Below are 20,067 nucleotides of genomic sequence, written 5' to 3'. Positions count from 1 at the left end.
GAGGTGTCCACCAGTCCCTTTGGCTGAGGGGCGGAGTGCACCCAAGGACAGGTATGCGCTGGGCCACTTGAGCAGAGACCCGTGGAAGGAATACTCATGGGCTTGGCTGCCAGGAATGGGGAAAGCCACATACCAGCCCTTGCCCTTCCAGCTGCTTCATAACTTACTCTGTCCCCGGCATCATATGTGGGCTCCTCTCCGAGCCAAAACGCGCCATCTCCCAAGTCTTTCACATTTCTGGCTGAGGGCGAAGTGGGAAGGTGTTTGTGGGGCCTGCTGTGATGACATCACCTGCTTCCCAGTGCGGGCAACAGCTTCTCCTGGCTCCCCAACCAAGCAAGCTAGCCACATGCACGGAGGTGCAAAGGAGTTTTAGAAACCAACTTATCTGCAGTCAATGGGCAGCTCTGATCTGCTCTGGCTGAGCAGCGCACAGTGCGATTATGGTTACATTATACTGTGCAGAACGTGCAAGGGTGTCCCGTCTGCAGCCTACCTCCAGGATTGGACACATGGCGTCTGCAGTTGTGCCTCCCAGGATCTTGCAGAACTTGTAGAAGGATTCCAGGTATGCCTGAGCAGAAAGCCAAGCAGACGAAAGGATGAGTGACACTTATCTACAGCCCACATGATCCCCAAGCACTTCTGAACGTGTCAAATGGCCTCAAGACATGAGCCCAGTAGGACCTCTGCATCCTGGCACACGTCTCACTACTACTCATCTGGTACGTCCCCATTAAGTTCCACCCACTCCAATGACCACGCTTCCATGGACGTGGAGGGAGGCTAAAGAGAAGAAAGGCTGCCGCTTGATTTCAGAAGTGGCTCGGCAGCCTGGCAGCATGGGCCCCACTTGCATTGCCAGAGGTTCTGAGTTCAAATCCAAGGGGAGCCCTGACAGCTGTGAATACATCTATGGCTCCTCTAATTGCTTCCTTCCTGTCTTCCAGTCTATGAACCAAACAAACAGGCAATGACACAGGGTATGGTGGAGTTCCTCGTGTGGGGTGACTCTCGCTGGTCTCCCCAGCTAGCCAGTAATAGGCTGCCCGAATTTGTGCTAACACACGTCATAGTTCATAGCATAGCACTTCCAGGTCAGAAGGCACTTCCTGCTGAAGGTCCTGTGCCTCCCACGGGCCAGGCTGTCTGATAAGATACAAGAGATGTAAAGCTACACCTGCCTTAGGACTGCAACACCAACCACCTGCAGGACCAGTGATGTAAACTCCTGGACTGTCTTATCCAGCTCCGCTGCACTACACAGGGTCACTACTAAGAAGTCCCCACTGAGGGCCTCATGGCCACAGGAAAACCAAAGGAACCGCAACCTCATTGTTGTAGCTGAGAATCACTCTGGCCTGATCTATGCGCAGACTGTAGGCTCATTGGTTCTGTGCAGTGCCATCTATGTTTGGGCTGCTAAGAGAAAATGCAAGACACCCTCACCCCACCCTTTGTATCAAAACAAGCTCCCTGCACCCCTCTCCCCAAGGGAGCCGTGGAGGGGGGTGGGGGGAAGATGGTGTGTCCTTGTGGAATGCCAGCTGGAGAGATTAATGTGCCTCTGGGGTTAGACACATGTTGGGATACCAGGCTGTCGCTTCAGACTCCAGTGAGAGACCAGAGAAGTGCTCTTAAAGTAAAACTTTTCCTAGGAAGATGCTGTCTCACAGGGAGTCACCTCGCTGCACATTCACAACTGGAACGTGCCAGGAAACCTCAGCAGGGAGGGCGCGAGAAAGGTACACCAGTGGGAGGCCGTGGGGAGTGCTGCCCTGCACAGCTGCTGCTCTGGGCAAATGTGTCCCTCATTTCCACAAGGGCTTTCAACCGAGAAGTCAAGAATGCGACATGCCCCAGAATGGGGTGCTCTCGCTTGGGCCCCAGGGTGACGGCATCTGCCCAACACTCATTGCCTTCAGCTCTGCCTTTCACCACACTCGGGCCAGGACTCCCATGGCAGCCCCAGTTCTCACGCAGAGCTCTCTGACCAGCTCCCTGAGCACGCTCGCTCCCTGCTCCATGTTTGGCCTCAGCCTGGAAGCACACCTGGGGAGAAAAGTTGAGGAAAATCCTTCCAGTTACTGAGTTACACGAGCCGGACAAACTTGCGGCATTTTAGAGCTTTCTGCTAGCCAGTGCAGTAGAGCTACTGGGCAACCCCCAGCCCTTGCCCGCTCAGGGGCCAGAGCAAGCAGCCAGCCCCCTCCCAAGGGTCTCAAGGGGCTCCATCCTGCGTGCACATACAGCAAGAGACGGTCCCCGTGCTGAGGAGTGTTCCCTCCAATATTAGGGCAGCCACAAGAGGGAAGAACACGGGCAATGTCTGTAAAATCCTCAGAATGTCCTATAAAGGAATTAAATACAAACCAAACGCCTCATCTTAAAATAAAATAAAATACAAAAAAAATCACCCTACAGGAGCTGGGTACAATTAGTCAAAAACAAAAGCTAGAAAAATTTCTATACAAATGCAAGGAGTTTAAAAGCAAAATAAGAAGACGTAGAACGTTTGACAGTTGACTGAGGTCCTTGACATCCCTGGCATTAGGGAAACCTGGTGGCACGATAAACATCTATTAAAACAGCCACTGTTTCAGAGAACCGAAGGGTGGCAAGGGTGCCCATGTTTAAGCAGTTCATGGGCTGAGGGAACTAGGGGGATTCCAAAAAGGATGGAGCTCGGCTGTTCTCAGTGGTAGCAGACGACAGAACAAGGAGTCATGGTCTCAAGTTGCAGTGGGGGAGGTCTAGGTTGGATATTAGGAAACACTATTTCACTAGGAGGGTGGTGAAGCCATTCAATCTTACTCATTGCTTTCTGTCTCCTCGGCAGTTTTTGATCCGTGACCATACTTTGCCTCTCGCCCCGTGATAGAACAGAATAGAATTAACAGGAGGGTAAAATTTTCAAAAACATCTTAGAATAGACTATCAGGGTTGGAAGGGACCTCAGGAGGTCATCTAGTCCCACCTCCTGCTCAAAGCAGGACCAATCCCAACTAAATCATCCCAAGCAGGGCTTTGTCAAGCCGGGCCTTAAAAACCTCTAAGAATAGAGGTTTCATCACCACCCTAGGTAACCCATTCCAGGGCTTTACCACCCTCCTAGTGAAATAGTGTTTCCTGATATCCAACCTGGACCTCCCCCCACTGCAACTTGAGACCATTGCTCCTTGTTCTGTCATCTGCTACCACTGAGAACAGTCTAGATCCATCCTCTTTGGAACCCCCCTTTAGGTAATTGAAGGATGCTATCAAATCCCCCCACCCCCCCATTCTTCTCTTCTGCAGACTAAATAACTCCAGTTCCCTCAGCCTCTCCTCGTAAGTCATGTGCCCCAGCCCCCTAATCATTTTCATTGCCTTCTGCTGGACTCTTCCAATTTGTCCACATCCTTTCTATAGTGGGAGGCCCAAAACTGGATGCAATACTCCAGAGGTGGCCTCACCAGCGCCGAATAGAGGGGAATAATCACTTCCCTCGATCTGCTGGCAATGCTCCTATTAATGCAGCCCAATATGCCATTAGCCTTCTTGGCAACAAGGGCACACTACTGACTCATATCCAGCTTCTCGTCCACTGTAACCCCTAAGTCTTTTCTGCAGAACCAGAGGGGTTCAGAAAAGAGCACGGAGAAGGACCAGGGTACATGCAGAGATGTGTGTGTTTTTACACAAATACACTGCCCTAAGCTGTTTGCTTACATCAGGCACATACACACGTGTCCACATTTGCTCAGTTTAGCAGGTTTTCCCCTAACTAGCCTCCATGCTGAAACTGGCCTTCACTACCATCCATCAGAAGCAGAGGTCACACCCCAGCTGTAGTGAAAACAAGGAAGACAGATATAATCTGTATCCTGCCCTTTACCCAGACACTCAAGATGGAGTGACAGCCTCATGGCAGCAATCACTGTTACAAACACAGGACTTGGTTTTCATATTAATGAGACGTTCCTGATCGTGCTGGCTAGAACCAGACCATACGAGTAGGAGCTGCAGTTAGCTCCCCACACACAGCTCTGCTGGTGCCCCTCAATCCTGATCCACCACGCACACAGCTTTCCCTCTCTGGGCTCCCCCACACAGCTCTGCCGGTGCCCCTCAGTGCAGACCCACAGCCCCCACAGCCATTCCCTCTCTGGGCTCCCCCACACAGCTCTGCCGGTGCCCCTCAATGCGGACCCACAGCCCCCACAGCCATTCCCTCTCTGGGCTCCCCCACACAGCTCTGCCGGTGCCCCTCAGTGCAGACCCACAGCCCCCACAGCCATTCCCTCTCTGGGCTCCCCCACACAGCTCTGCCGGTGCCCCTCAATGCAGGCCCACAGCCCCCACAGCCATTCCCTCTCTGGGCTCCCCACACACAGCTCTGCCGGTGCCCTTCAATCCACACCTGCAGCCCCCATGCCTATTCCAGCCCTCCACAAGGGAAGCTTATTCAGAGTAAAGACCTCTTTGCCCTCCAAGGAGGGGGATTCTGGGTTCAAAGTTACATGCCATCTCCTTATTCCTCTAAGCTGCTGCGTTGCTGGGGTATCCATTGTTCCAACAGCTTGGCTGGGGCTCTGAAGCCTTTCCCAAGTAAACCTTCACTTTTTAAGAAAGCACGTTACTGGTCCATGATCTCAGAACCAGGCCCGAGGGAGCAGTCTCTCCACGTTGGCAAGGTCAAGCCTCCACTTCACATGGATTCTGTGGCCACCTCTGTCAGCCAAGGAGCAGCCCTCTGCCAGAGCCTGCACAACTCATGCAAGGTTATTCAGAGAGGGGCAAGGTCAAAGGATACTTTAAAGGACACCCTCGCTGCCAGCCGGCTGACACGGCAGCAGAGATTGGAACTAGCAAGCTGGATATAATAGCATTGTGTGAACCAGCCTCCAGACCCCCCAGCCCGGAACACTGCTTCATTCCACCCTGGACACAGACCCTGTTCTCGGTCACTTTTTAACTGCATTATTGCTCCCTGGGGGAGATTCTTCTAGCCGGCTTTATAATATACAGTGAACACATTAACAACTGCCTCCTTACCCAGCCTGGAAAAGCTGTCTTTGGAAATAGCCAGCCAGGATAGGGCTCCATGAGCGCTCCCCCTGTGTGGTGGGAAACCACCAGGCAGACAGCAATGCCCCACCCCCTCACAGCACGAGTCACTGATGTGTGTTACTCCAGGAAGCTATTTCATTAGCTCCTTCCCTCCCCGAGAGGGCCACATTTACCTTATACAGCGTGTTTCGGATGATTTCGATGTTCATTTCATCAAGGTCCTGCTCGGATATGCAATCCTGGAAGAAGGCAGCTGAAAGAGACACAGAAAGCCATGAGCCACATTGCAGGGTGCTCCTGCTGCTTGAGTTGTACACTGTGCTCCTCGGAGAGGGAGTGGAGTGTAAGACCTTGGCACGTAGGAGACCAGGTTTCCAAAGGCTCAGCACCCAGCATGACCCTTACGGCTGGATGTTGAGAAGCGCTCATCCTGGGGGCTGAGCTGGGAGTAATCAGGCCTGTATTCTGGTGCCTAGATGGGAGCCAAACTCTCCTGAAAAAGACTGGCCGTGACTTTTCTAGTCCCCGGGAGTTCTGGTGCCGCATAGCCAGTGAACCACCAGGCGTCCCACAGAGCTCTGCAGGACGGGGCAGGGTCTTAACCAGCAGTTTTATGGTGGTGACAATAGTGCCATTTAGAAATCTAATTTCCTAGAGTGCCTTGAGCTGCAAGGCTATTAGGTCCCAGACTCGGGCGCAAGTCAGACTGCAGGACCCGTTAGCGGCTTGTTTGTTAGGCAGCACTACAGTATTCCCCTGGACTGGGCCAGCATCAGACATGGTGGTGAACAAATGCTGAAGTAGACAAAAAGAAGGCATATGCAATCAAGTGGGGCAAGAGGGAAATCCATATGCCTGTAATGGTGACGGGACATTCATGGGGGCAGTTGATGTTAAGTTTTTAGGAAGGTAAAGAGTTGGATTAAAGACTCTGGCCTACAAGAATGTTCTACACCGCCTTATTTCTCAGCAAGAGATGGTCATTTTCATTCAGTATAAACCCTGGACACAGAGCCGAGAGATGGACACACTGCACAGCTGGTCAGACTTTTTTAAACAATGCATTTCAGCCTTGGGAATTGGACATCCCAAATACGACGCTTTGCAGTACCTTCCGTTACACTTGAGGTCGCTATTTGCATTAAGGGTCCTGGTTTTCATTCTGCTTCCATCTTGCTGCCCCTTTTATGCTAGGGCTCCCTTTCTGGTTTCCCATGCTGTGTTCCATGCTCAGGGAATGCATGTAAATGCTTTGGCTTTGCTGCAGGTGACCCTTCCCTATCTGAACACTCAATATATGGGAGCAAGAGCTGTCGCTAATGGTTCAGTTTTTGTTCAATTTCTTGGCTCCTTGTCTAATGAGTCATTTTCCCATCGACTATTTCTCTGCCTCATTGTCCCAGGCCGTGTTTGTGGGAAGCACTTTCTTTCCCAGCTAAGAAAATCTAGGCGGCTACCAACTGTACCATCAGGACTCAGTCTGTTGGGGAACTGGATCCTTTCTGGAGCAGCTAGAAGAACTGCTCATGGATCACCCCGTTGATTATGTTCCATTAACTCTGTTTGCCAACACTAGCCCAGGAGGCCTGTGTGCCCAGACAGCCACAGTGCACAGTGGAAGCGTTCGCTCATCTCCTCCCAGACTGCTCCACTGCTGGCCTTAGGTCTTGTCTCTCTTGCTGGGATAAGGTACCATTGGGACGAGTTTCAAGTACTTGTTTCACAGTGGGACATACACAAGTCTGGCTCTGCAGACCACAGCAATTACCAACATTTAACAAAGTTAGTGGCATCTCCCACTTCGAGTTACTTTTCCCCTCTACAGTTATGTCTCACTGCTGGCCATTCTTCCAGCCAAGCCGTGATGCATAACAGTAACGCTTCTGCTAGAGTCCACCTTCTACAGGTGGTTAGAAGGTAAGTCAGTTTGCCAACCTGAACTCCTGGTTTACAGCACTCATGATTTATGGAGCGACTGCTTGTATTTACTGCCTCTGTCGGTACAAGTAAAGGCAGAGAGCAATGGAAGTGGTAGCTATTGGGAAAGATGCCCATAGAAAACTGCCCAGCATACCAACCAAACTGCTCAGTGTTCCAGTGGGAATAGTAAATCTATGCTACAAACTTGCTAAATTAAGTAAAATTACCTCACTCCCTCAGAGGGATTTCAGATTATTTACTAAACTGCCGTGCATTACCTGTGTCAGTCAAGACAACTAGTGTTAAAAGAAGGTTACATTTCTTAACACGCCTCAACCTTCTACCTTCAGGTTTCTGCATAAGACCATTTGTACAGCAGCTGATGGGGAACTAAGGAGGTCGCTATATGATCATTGAGTTGTAGCTGCACAAGATAGTTCAAGTAACACATACAAGGCAGAAAAACCCGCCAGGCCTGTCTGGGTGGTTAGAACAGTTTGTAGTCCCAGATTCAGAAACACGGGTTTGTGCCCATCCTCGTGCATGAATGGGCAGACCGGTTCCAAGCCCAGCTGAAAGGCACTTTGAATAAACGCTGCTCACCCAGGGGCGTGTCCACCAAGATTGCGTTGTAGAGCTCCGCAGGGGTCTGAGCAATGTTCACAGCTTCCATTTGCTCAAAGCTTCCTAGAGGATGGCACTTGGGCACCAGCTCCGCGATGGAGCGCTGGTGCAGCGTTCCAGTGATCAGCAGGATGACGTTATCGATCATGTAGCTGTAACTAGGAGGAACAGGAGAGGGGAACGTGTTACTGATACGGACATGAGGGCGGTAGGGTGGGTGCATGTGTTGGCCCACTGAAGATACATCACAGTCACTGCTGGCTCTTCAGTCCACCTGAAGGCTCTCTAGCAAGTTGCCAGGTGCACCCAGCTCCTCCAGGGAGCAGAGGAGCCTCCTTTCCAACACTCACAGGTCTACCTGCCTGGGGGAGAGGAACCAAGCTTACGCCCAACTTTAAACCACTCCAGCTAGACCCCTGCCAACCACACATCTCTTCCTGCCACTCCCCTCCCTCTCCCAAGCCACTGGGACCCCCTCATATCACATGCCCCAGTGAAGACTCCTCCGTTTGTGGCTGTACAAAGCATTGCCTCAGCAAGGCCAGTAGGAGCCAGGGGAACTGATGGGGATGAGGATGACAGGTCTTCATCCCTCTGGCTGAGCTCAGCTGCTGCATCTGGGAAAGCACTGTACAGGCGCAGTGGGGAGACTGCAGCGTTCCTGCAGCCCTGTGCCAAGTCTGGCCCCTGTACCTTGTGAGCACATACGCTGGGCAGCCTTATTAAAAACCCAGTAAGAGGAAAACTGCAGGTTATTAATCACCATCACCTTGCAGCCTTTAGCTCCAGACTGGAGGTTTCCAGAAGACCTGCTCTAGCTCCACCGGAATTTGTGGGTTTGATGGAGAAATCACTGGGTGCGGGTCTGTGGCTGCATTATTGCAGGAGCTCAGACTGCATGATCCAAAAGGGCTTTTCGGTCCTTAACCCACGAATCATTTACACTGCAGCAGAGGCCAGAGGCCATACCCCAACAGGGGCTGCCTTGCGCTAGGCACTGTACACACAGATTTTAGCTTGAAAGACAAGACAGGCTGGAGGGGCGGAAGCTGCAGCAATCAGGAAGCAAGGTCAGGGCTTCGAGAGATGCTTTGACTGACTGCCTATACAGAAGGAGACGTGAGATTTAGACACTGCTTGGATGCTGGGCTAGAGGGCGGGAAAAGGCCAGAATGTGGCTTGGTGCTGCCCAGCATGACAGAGGCAGGGAGGGGGAAGGGCTTTGGGGAAGAGCTGCAGCTCAGCTGTGGCCATGTTGCATTTCAGCTGAGAGCTGGAAATACACAAGGAGGTCAGGAAGACAGGCTGAAATTTCAGTTTGAGGGAGACATGTGCAAAGTAGAGGCCGATTGAGAGACGGCAGGAGTCTATCAGCAAACCTTGCTCAGAGACACCCAGGGAGAGTAAGGGAGACGAGGAGGGTGCCAAGCATGGTGCCCTGATGGACCTCAGCGAGCACAGAGGATGACGAGGTCCTGAAGGAGCAATCTGTGAGGTCGGAGGAGAACAGGGACAGGATGGAGCCAAAGGCCGAGGGATCACAAGACTGGGATGGGCATGGTGGAGAGTCTCCAAGGAAGCTGGTAGGTCTAGGAGGAGGAGTACAAGTTTTTGACCGGAAAGAGGCCATCAGAGCCCTTGGCGAGAGCTGTTTTGGGGAAGCAGAGAGGGCAAAAGGCGAAGGGGAGTGGGGCTGTACTGGACTCCTGAGAGCGGGTGTAGGAGGCAAGCTGAGCGCGTCCAGAGGTAAGTGGAGAATGGCAATGGAGGCCCAGCCTGGCAGGGAGCAGGGGTCCAGGGCGTTCTCTGGATGGCCGGAGAGTAAATTATTGAGGGGAAGGGACTTGAGGGGAGGGCAGAGATGGGGTTTGAGAAACCAAGCAGGAAGGACATGGCCTGGCTCTACTCGAGCACTTAGTTCAGCCTGGCTAGGAGAGGCTGGGTGAGTTTTTCAAGGCCTGCTGAAGCTGGGGGCTGCCGTGTCTCAGGGAATAAGCAGAAAGCAAGATCAAGCACCATACCAGGTGGGGTGGGTAACTACCCCTCCAATTGCCCTCCACTTCCCCGCGTGCTTCTGCCTCTGCCTTCCCCTTATGACAAAGGACTTTGACAAAGGACGTTAAGATTTGGTTCACTTTACCAAGACTGCATGTTGGCACAACTGCATGACTTTATTAACAGTCTCCCAGCTCAAAGGCAACCCCTCCCCTGCCTCCACAGCACCCTAGACCAGAGCCCCCTCCCCACTGTGGAGATTAGAACATGGTCAAGGCCACCTGAAGGGAAGCCCCCTACCTCCAACTTGTTTGTAACAGAAGAGCAGCAGACAGAGCTGTAACCCAGGAGCGCGATTAGCACTGGATGAGAGGCCATAAGCCACATCTCAGTGAAACACACAGACCAAGCCCTGGCTGAAGCATGCACTGCTAGGACCAGCACCATGCAGGGGCTCGACGGCAGCAGTTTCCAGGCTATACTGTTTACAAACAAATGCAACTTAAGCCAAGACTGCACGCCATGATTTTCAGGAAAAGCCCTGACAGGTTGTCACGTGCCCATCTGTAACGCCCCTACTCTGCAAAGGCTGCATTAGGGCATCACCTACGCACAGCAAGGCAAAGCACGCTGAACCTCGCAAGGCATGAGATCCATTCAGCCAGAAGCCTCCTGAGCTTAACCTGCAACTAGGAACAGGCAGGGGAAAGGAAGATAGAGCGCTCTGATGTTGCCAGCACAAGCACCTACCAATTACGTGCTGAACGGCTCCTGACCTGCCCTAGCTCACCTCAAGTCCTGCTGTCATCATGACAAGGGCAGCCTGCAAGGAGTTAGACCCAAGCCATCCACAGACATGGGAACGGTAAGGTAACACTTCTACAGCTACTTGTGAACACAGAAACGGCTCCAGAACCACGCTCTCTGATCCAGCTTTGCTAGAAACAAACTGAGGTTGTGTTCGACACCGACAAGCACCGGGCAATACAGAGCTGGGCTGATGGGCCATCTTTCACACTCACACACATGCTCTGCTGGGGGAGGAGCATAAGTGTGAAAGCACACACCTACACTACTTCCCACTCTCGATTTCAAGGGTCCTGTCACCTGCTCCAGTTTCCTGCACCACTCTCTGACGACAGAAATTCATCGCACGATGTTGTACACCAAATCGAGCACCTCAGACTCACAAGTCTGCCTATTACTACTGGTCCCCAGGCAGACTTCACCTGGGACCAGCTTCGTATGTACACAATGTGCATGCACAGGTCCCAGGCTATGTGCACAGAGCCATAGGTGTGCATGACACGTCACCGGGAGAGAGAGGAGAAAGGTTCCAGGCTGAAGTGCTTATAATCTACGCCCAATACAACAGGACACAGGGCAAGCCCAGGAGATAAGAAGCCGGCTCACGCAAACAAGGCAATGCTCAATATCCGACAGTTCCCATTCACGGCTAGAATACTAGTGCGGATATCAATCCCCTAGGGCGAAACCGGTGCAACAGGAAAAGGAACTGGCCTTTTGTTTGTCTGCAGCTCTCCCGGAGGAGCACATAAACCCAGATATGAGAAGACACGTGCTGTAGAGGACCTAACGTAACGGTCCGGAAAAGGCCAACCGTCCAGCAGCAGCTCGAGTACACGCCTTAGCAATAGCATTGGCTAAATATGAGCTGCAGTTCCACTCTCTAGCAAGCCCGGGCTGTGTTTATGCCAGCTCTCTCTCGCTCGTTCCAGATAAAACAAACTGGAGGCTGAGATCTTCATGTTTCCTGTTCCAGGTGACCATCGAAGTTCTGACTAAACAAGAGAATTAAGCCAGAACACACTGACCGAGTTTGGGATGCAGTCAGAAAAGCCCCCCCCAGCCATGCCTGGATGCACCTGCTTTCCGGTGCAGCGGCCTTCTTGTATGCCAGTTACAGCACGGGCAGCGAACCAGCAGTACCTCCTTCGCCTCTGCTACGGTCTCTTCCACCAGCCCTACGGGGTTTGGTTGGTTTGATTTATTACAGAGTAGCAGTGATCCCCCAAATGCCCATCGAACATGGTGTGCCTGTTTATGCACCTCACCTCCCTCCCCACAACTTCCTCGGGGCCTTGAGTGCTTCAGCACCTGCATACGTGTCATTCTTAGGTCGTGCTCAAATCACCTCTTTGGAACAAGAGGCTTTCCAGCAGGCAACGCCACTAATCTGGTGAGAGCCAGGCACAGGTATAACCAGATTGTCCAAGGTTACAGAATTCCGCAGCGGCTTCACAGAGCTAATCAGTGCTCACACCTCCACGCCTAGAAAGGTGCCACCGGAGGATAATCACTTCCCCTGTTTTATTATGTGAAGAACAATGGGAGCAGCATGTTAGTCATATGGGACTGCTCCTTACAGCACTCCCTTTAACAAGTCAGGTTATGCTGCACCTCTTAAGAGGAACAACAGTTCAGGAACATCAAGGTTCTCAACCAGCAAGGATAATACAGGGGCTTGGAGGGAAGACACCCAATCTTCCCACTTGTGCTGGGAAGTGGGCCACGGGGTTGAGGGATTCCCCAAGAACTGTGACGTGAACCAGGAAAGCCACCGCAGAAGAGGGGGAGGTGGTGACATCTGTTAAGATAGAAAATCGCCCCCAGAGAAATGGTAACAGGCACCAGGAGTTAATTAGGGAGCGTAAAGACTAGTGTAAACAACAAGGAAGCTGTATTGAGGGCTAGCAAAAGAGGTTTAGGGAGACCTAAATAAGAACAGGCAAGCAGCAAGAAACGGGAGAGATTACATTAGACAACAGCTAAACTCTGATGTCACCCTGTAGCGTATTTGGCAATGGTAAATCTGTACAGGGGATAAGGTTGTGGCGGGGGACTGAAGAACAGGAATCAGGACCTGACAGAAACTCTTCACTTAAATCGCTTCCCTTTCTGAAGTCAGGATCAAACCCTCGCCGAGGGCATAATGAGGTTTCCAGTGGCACAGAACAGGAATCTGCCTGCAGCTGTGAAAGCAGTTGTCAACAGAGCTAGGAGCTTGGCCAGAGGCACAAAGTTCTGGATATAGAGTCACTGGCACATCCAGAGGAATACACCCCTGTACCTTGCAGCACATAAGATGCCAGCTGTAGATCATCTGCATCCACAGACCTGTAATTAGTCTCTGAACTCAGAAATATTTTCTTGGCGGTCCTTGAGAACAGGTCAGATGTCTAAGATGGAAATTCTCAGACACCAACGTTAGCAGAACAAGAAAAGGGCCAAAACAGCAGAAACCATGGAGATTCACAACAACTGGAAGAGCTCTTTCCAGATCCTGCACTTGACATGAGGGAGACCCTTGTTCTTGAAAGAGAGTCTCTTGTTCAGCCCAGCAAACCCTCCCCTCCCACCCTCTCCAGCCCCCAGAGTTGTGTGTGTGTGGAGAGAGGAAGCTATGATGCAAGAGGACAGCATATCTGATAGCAAACCACCCAGAGCCTGCTAATGTTTTTGTACAGTAATGTAGGACAAGTCCCTGAGTCACCTTGAATTATACAAAAGATACCAATTAAATTCAGCCCACAAGCGAAAGGTCAATGATGAGATGTTACACACTGAATAATTCAAACAATTCAGGCTCATGGCGCCATGGCACTGTTTCTCTTGCAGGACAGCAGGACCTTTATCACTGTGGCTGGTGTTAACATGAATCCCTTAACACAGGTGCTCGGTGGAAGCCATAGGTTCTAACTGACATTTGTACTTACGGGTTTCAATGCTGCTGCAGTGACATGCGGTTGAAAAGGTGCAGCACCCTAGACATGCTAATGGTTACATACAGTAAACCTGGAGTCCTGGCATGAACTGAAGCATGCATGTCACTGCATGTCAGAGTTCCCTCAGCTTGGTCATCATGCATATACAGCGGCTTTTGCCCAAAAACTAAGATGAGCAGAACCTTGCTCCTACAGCCATAAAAACCACAGACCTCTGCCTCCGCCCTTCAGATTTCCCACTGCTGGGCCTTTTATCCTTTGTTGCCGTGGCCATTGGAGAGCTGCACAATCACATAGTGTGTACATTTCAGTAATGCATTGAGATGGGTTTTCACCCTTCAGTTACTGATACAGTCGACCAACCCTAACGCCCATCCTGGGAAACTTTTGAACTAGATGAGGTTTTTTTACCCTTTTCTAAATGGTTTGGCATGCACTGGGAGGAAACTGAACATGAAACCCTAAGGAATTTAGGAGTGTCACATGGTCTCTGACGCTCCCAGCCAGACTTTGAAGCCAGCTATTCGTTCTCCAGCCTTCTTTGCCCCATAACTTTAGAAAAGCGGCAAAGTTGGGAAGGAGAGCAAGAATAAAGTCCAGAGGACCTGTTGCAGACTTACCAGGGGTGACGAATTTGATGGGGATGACTAGGTAGGACTAGGACCTAACTTAACCCCCTTCTAGGTCTATAGCAGATTTTGCAAACTAAGAAATCTGCAAGGAGCAGATGTATGCCTGAGGGCAAGAATCAATGTATAAGAACAGCCACACTGGGTCAGACCAATGGTCCCGCTAGCCCAGTATCCTGTCTTCTGACAGTGGCCAATGCCACATGCTTCAAGGAGAATGAACAGAACAGGGCAATTTATCTAGTGATCCATCCTGTCATCTAGTCCCAGGATCTGGCAGTCAAAGGTACACCCAGAGCATGGGTTTGCATCCTTGACCATCCTGGCTAATAGCCTGAACTTATCTAATTCTTTTTTGAACCCCATTATACGTTTGGCCTTGACAACATTCCCTAACAGTGAGTTCCCCAGGTTGTCTGTGCACCATGTGAAGTACTTCTTCCTTATGTATGTTTTAAACCTGCTGCCTGTTAATTTCATTGGCTGACCCCTGGTTCTTTTATTACAAGGGGTAAACACCACTTCCTTATTCACTTTCTTCACAACATTCATGATTTATCGACGTCTATCATATCCCCCCTTGGTCATCTCTTTTCCAAGCTGACAAGTCCCTGTCTTTTTTTAATCTCGCATCATATGGAAGCTGTTCCATACCCTTAATCATTTTTGTCATCCTTCTCTGTACTTTTTCCAGTTCTAGTATACCTTTTTTGACATGGGATGACCAGAACTACACCTAGAATTCAAGGTGTGGATGTACCATGGATTTATACAGAGACATTATGACATTTTCTGTCTCATTATCTATCCCTTTCCTAATGGTTCCCAACATGGATAGCTTCTTTTTGGCTGCCGCTGCACACTGAGTAGATGTTTTTAGAGAACTATCCACAATAACTCCAGGATCTTTCTTGAGTTGTAACAGCTAATTTAGATCCCATCATTTTGTATGTGTAGTTGGGATTGTTTTCCAATATGTGTAACTTTGCATTTACCAACACTGAATTTCATCTGCCATTTCCTTGCCCAGTCACCTAGTTTTGTCAGATCCCTCTGTAACTCTTCGCAGTCTGCTTTGGACTTGCCTATCTTGAGTAGTTTTCTACCATCTGCAAACGTTGCCACTTCAATGTTTACCCCTTTTTCCAGATCATTTATGAAGATGTTGAACAGTACTGCTCCCAGTACAGGTCCATCGGGGACCCCGCTTTTTACCTCTCTCCATTCTGAGAACTGACCATTTATTCCTACTCCTTTCTTCTTATCTTTTAACCAGTTTCTGATCCATGAGAGGACCTTCCCTCTTATCACGACTGCTTACTTTGCTTAAGAGCTTTTGGTGAGAGACCTTGTCAAAGGCTTTCTGAAAGTCCGAGTATACTATATCCACTGGATCACCCTTGTCCACATGTTTGTTGACCCCCTCAAAGAACTCTAATAGATTAGCGAGGCATGATTTCCATCTACAAAAGCCATGTTGACTCTTCTCCAATATATTGTGTTCATCTACATGATTGAGAATTCTGTTCTTTACTATTGTTTCAACTAATTTGCCTGGTACTGAAGTTAGGCTTACTGGCCTGTAATTGCCAGGATCACCTCTGGAGGCTTTCTAAAAAATTGGTATCGTGTTTACTATCTGACAGTCAACTGGTAGAGAGGCTGATTTAAGTAACAGGTTACATACCACAGTTAGTGGTTCTGCGATGTCATATCCGAGTTCCTTCAGAACTCTTGGGTGAATACCATCTGGCAGTCCTGGTGACTTATTACTGTTAAATTTATCAATTTGTACCAAGACCACCTCTACTGACACCTCAATCTGGGACAGTACCTCACCTAGAAAAAACGGCTCAGGTGTGGGCATCTCCGTCACTTCCTCCGCAGCGAAGACAGAAGCAGAGAATTAATTTAGCTTCTTTGCAATGGTCTTGTCTTTGAGGGCTCCTTTAGCACCTTGATCATCCAGTGGCCCCAATGATTTTTTGGCAGACTGCCTGCTTCCCATGTACTCAACTTTTTTTTGCCGTTACTTTGTGTCTTTTGCTAGTTGCTCTTCAAATTCTTTTTTGGCCTGCCTAATTGTACTTTTGCACTTGATTTACCAGAGTTTATGCTCCTGTTTTCCTCAATAGGATTTGATGCCCAGTTTTTAAAAGGATGCCTTTTTGCCTCTAACCACCTTTTACTCAGTCATTTAGTCATGATGGCATATTTTTATTTGGGATATACATTTAATTTAAGCCTCTATTATATGTTTTTTAAAAGTTTCTATGCAGCTTGTAGGTATTTCACTCGTGTGACTGTTCCTTTTATTCTCATTTTTGCGTAGTTCCCCCTTTTGAAGTTAAATGCTACTGTAGTGGGCTTCTTTGGTGGTCGTCCCCCCCCAAACAAGAATGTTAAATTTAATTACTTTATGGTTGCTATTACCAAGCGGTACAGCTATCTTCACCTCTTGGACCAGATCCAGTGCTTCGCTTAGGGTTAAATCAAGAATTAAGTCTCCCCCGGAGGTTCCAGGAATAGCTGCTCCAGGAAGCAGTCATTCTTGGTGTCTAGAAATTTTCATCTCTGCATCCTGTCCTTAGGTGACATGTACCCAGTCAATATGGAGATAGCCGACACCACCAATTATTATTGAATTTTCTATTTTTATAGCCTCTCTAATCTCCCTGAGCATTTCACAGTCACTATCATCATCCTGGTCAGGTGAATCAGTAGTATATTCCTACTGTTATCCTTTTACTATTCAAAGATGGTATTTCTATCCATAGAGATTCTATGGAACAGTTTGAGTCATTTAAGGGTTTTTTCGGGGGGGTTCCCCCTATATTTGACTTTGCTTTCTTTCACATATAGTGCCACTCCCCTACGAGGGTGACCTACTCTGTCATTCCAATATATTTGCACTCTGGATTACCATGTCCCAAGGACTGTCATTTCCCATGTTTCTGTGATGCTGTTATATCAATATTCTCATTTAATACCAGGCACTCAAGTTCACCCATCTTAGTATTTAGACTTTTAGGATTTATATACAAGCACTTATAAAATGGGTCAATATTTAGTTGTCTGGCAGTGGAGGCCACAGAGTAAGGGACAGATGGTTTGGGGAAGCTCGCTGGATGTGGTGAAGACAAGTCGCAGCGGCTCCTAGTCTACGCGAGAAGTTGTAGGGTTTGTAGCAGTGCTCACAAAAGCCACAGATCACAGGGCAGCAGCTCGTTTTTCAGACTCGCAGCCTCATAAACAACTTTGATCATAAGGGGACATATTTTTAAACGTTCTTGGCTGACAAAGCTCTCCTGTTGCAGTGAATGTTGACAGCAGAACACGAACTGGTAAGCCTCATCTCCACTTCACTTTGACCTTCTGGGCAGGCAGCCAAGAATCTACAGGAGCAGAACAAAAATGTATCCGTGTTCCAGCCAAGCAAGCAACTTATCACTTTGGAGAGCCATAGCCAGGAGACCTGGTATGTGGAGTTTCAGGAACCTCAGCTCCTTCACCAAGGTTAGGTCCACCTGAAAAGACCTAGTTAAAAACAAGTAATGCCCAGAAGGAAGGTGGTCCAGCCACATGCAACACTGCCTGCAGCTCCCAGTCCAGCAAACATACCCTCTCTCGACATGGCAGACAGACAGACAGCTTGCTAGCCAGCTAAGTAAGCTAACAAACTGCCATTCTGCCCACTGGAACTGGCCTAGCCAGCCACTGAAATTCTGCGTGTACTGTCACAGCAGTGGCTTAGACTTCTGTGCCCCATTCAACACTGCAGTGTGTGCCCCCACCCTCTATCCGTTTGGGTACACAGTATCACTGCAGAGGGAGCATGAAGACCAAATGGCCTTGGAAATCAGCTTCACTTCTGGTTTCAGGGCAATCCCTTAATAAACCCAGGAGTTCTGTCTTGCAGGTTCAACCTATTCTCTGTACACTATCATCTCAACATACACAGAGGAAGCAGCTACCAGGGTGAACTTCAATGCCCCATTACCACCCCCTCCCTTTTTACCCCCATCTCCATCCCTCCCCGCACCAGCAGGGTACAGTCTTGCCCCCCTCTGGCCCAGATGGAATGGTTTTTCCCCCTCCCTGCATCATGGCTCATGTCGCAACAGCCGCAGCCGTCAGCTGACAGCAGGAATCAAACCTGCTAGAGAGCTCTGTTCACTACCTAGAAGTCACACAAGCAGTGACTGCCATGTTACAGACACAGTACCACCCCTTGGAGGAGGTGTCTGCTTGGCAATGCTCCAGCTCTCCGCTTTCCAGGCTCTGAGGCTCACCCCCCACCCCCCATCCCAACGCAAAGATGAACTACAGCACAGAGAAGCCAGCAAGTAAGCTTGTAATTTTCACCAGCCATCAGAACCAGTGCATTCCACAACAGACAACTTCCAGCTGAGACCCACTCCTGGCTCCTTTTCTCACATCACATCAACCCATACCTCGCCTGCTCGCTGACAAATGCTGGCCTCTGCTCCAGTGGTAGGCACTGGTTTGTGACAGAGAGCTGCTATTTCCACTAAACTGTGTGCCACACTAGCTAATCCACCAGGAGTGCAACACGGTCATGTTTCAGTCAATCCACAGGCACTAATGCAAATACCGGGACTTATCCCCAGGAGCCATCTGAGGTACTGCCTTTTGGATTGGTGCTGAGTCCCAGCTCCAGTAACCTTGTAACTCTGGAAGATACAAAGAGCACAATAAAATGAGCAAGGTAAATTATGTTGTGGCCAGAGAGGAGAGAGATCCAAAGGGTCCAAGCTGTGTAAACGTGGACAGGAAAACAAATGGTGGGAGAATGCAAGGTAACAGGACTTGGAGAGACCATTGGGGCACAAAGCTATTAGTTCATGGGAGAAACCTGGAAAGCAGCAATGCTGAATCAGACGTAGGGAAGGGCAGCAGATTAGACAGGCTTGTAATGACATACAGCAGCCGAAGGAAAAGACCTAGTGTGCTTCACAGCAGAAGCAACACATCATGAAAAGGAGAGGATCGTCCTTGTCTTTTGGACTCTGTTGAGACTGCACCTAGTAAACAAAGATGTCAGAGATCACTAAGTAAGGAGCAAAGCTATGTGGGTATTGGGCTGAAGAAACTAGCTTAAAGAGTGGAGAGAGGTCCACAACTGGACCTCGGCCAAACAGCAGTTAGGCTGAGAAAAGGAAGAAATAACTGTGTACAAATATAGAAAGATGCAAGTGTCCAAAAGAGAAGGATTATTTGAGATGAGCAGAGTGGTGTAAAGAGATAAAACCAAGCAGAAGAAAATATAGCAACAATCAGAAAAAGCTTTGTAACCAAGGAGCATATTTGACTGTGCAGTCTCCCAAGTGAACCAGACAGAGCCCCATGGCTTGGGACACTTACAAATGGCCTGGAAAAGGCACTGGAGAACGTAATATTGCACTGGTCCCAGGGAGGAGACTACATGTGACCAAAGACATCCCAGCACTTACTGCTAGGCTTGGCAGAGTTTGATTTATTTTACTTTGATAGATAATATTGATGTTTATTATTAAGTTCTCAGATTTTTATCTATTTAAATTTTCACCGTAGCAGGAAATGATGGGCGGGTCAGACAAATTTAATGACAGCAGACATTCAAAAAGATTAAAAGATTCAAAAAGCTAAAGTTTGGTAAACATTAAAATCCTGTCAACATCGCATCAAAATATGCAAAGGAAATACCCTTAAGTCAGCAAATCATACCTATTTTTACTATTCATTCACTAGCCCATTTGTCTAAGCCTAAATCACTGAATTTTGACTAAGTTTGCAAGCAGCTTTTTTCTTACTTCTCCCAAATTTAAAATTTTATTGTCGATGGAAATCTCTTTTTGATGTGTGTACGGTGAAATCAACCCAAAATCTGACCCTTCCAAGCCCACATAGGGCTCAGTCTCAAACTCATCAGGTAATATAGTTTCATCCCCAGTCAGGACAACAGGCGGATATTTTTTAAACTGCTCCCTGCCCCAGGATACCAGGTAATGTATAAACAACGTTGCAAGTGGCTGCAGAGCATGACTAAGGACAGAACACGGGATGAGTTGCGTGCGTCTCATGAATCTTCTGAGAATCCG

At 49.2% G+C, this 20,067-nt stretch overlaps 1 protein-coding gene across 2 annotated transcripts in view; it reads right to left on the bottom strand.

Moving 5' to 3' along the window:
* Positions 1-20,067, bottom strand: part of ATP6V0D1 (ATPase H+ transporting V0 subunit d1) — an 81,282-nt gene that overhangs the window by 5,060 nt on the left and 56,155 nt on the right. The window contains exons 3-5 of one of the 2 annotated variants that reach the window (XM_073307281.1): positions 7,576-7,754; positions 5,226-5,305; positions 497-574 (exon numbers count right to left, since the gene is read on the bottom strand). In XM_073307281.1, coding sequence (XP_073163382.1) covers positions 497-574; positions 5,226-5,305; positions 7,576-7,754 — 337 coding nt within the window. The other variant, XM_073307282.1, reaches the window with a different exon arrangement.

The sequence above is a fragment of the Lepidochelys kempii genome, chromosome 12, assembly GCF_965140265.1.
Source record: "Lepidochelys kempii isolate rLepKem1 chromosome 12, rLepKem1.hap2, whole genome shotgun sequence".
Taxonomy (NCBI): domain Eukaryota; kingdom Metazoa; phylum Chordata; order Testudines; family Cheloniidae; genus Lepidochelys; species Lepidochelys kempii.
This window is presented reverse-complemented; position numbering and strand designations above follow the sequence as displayed.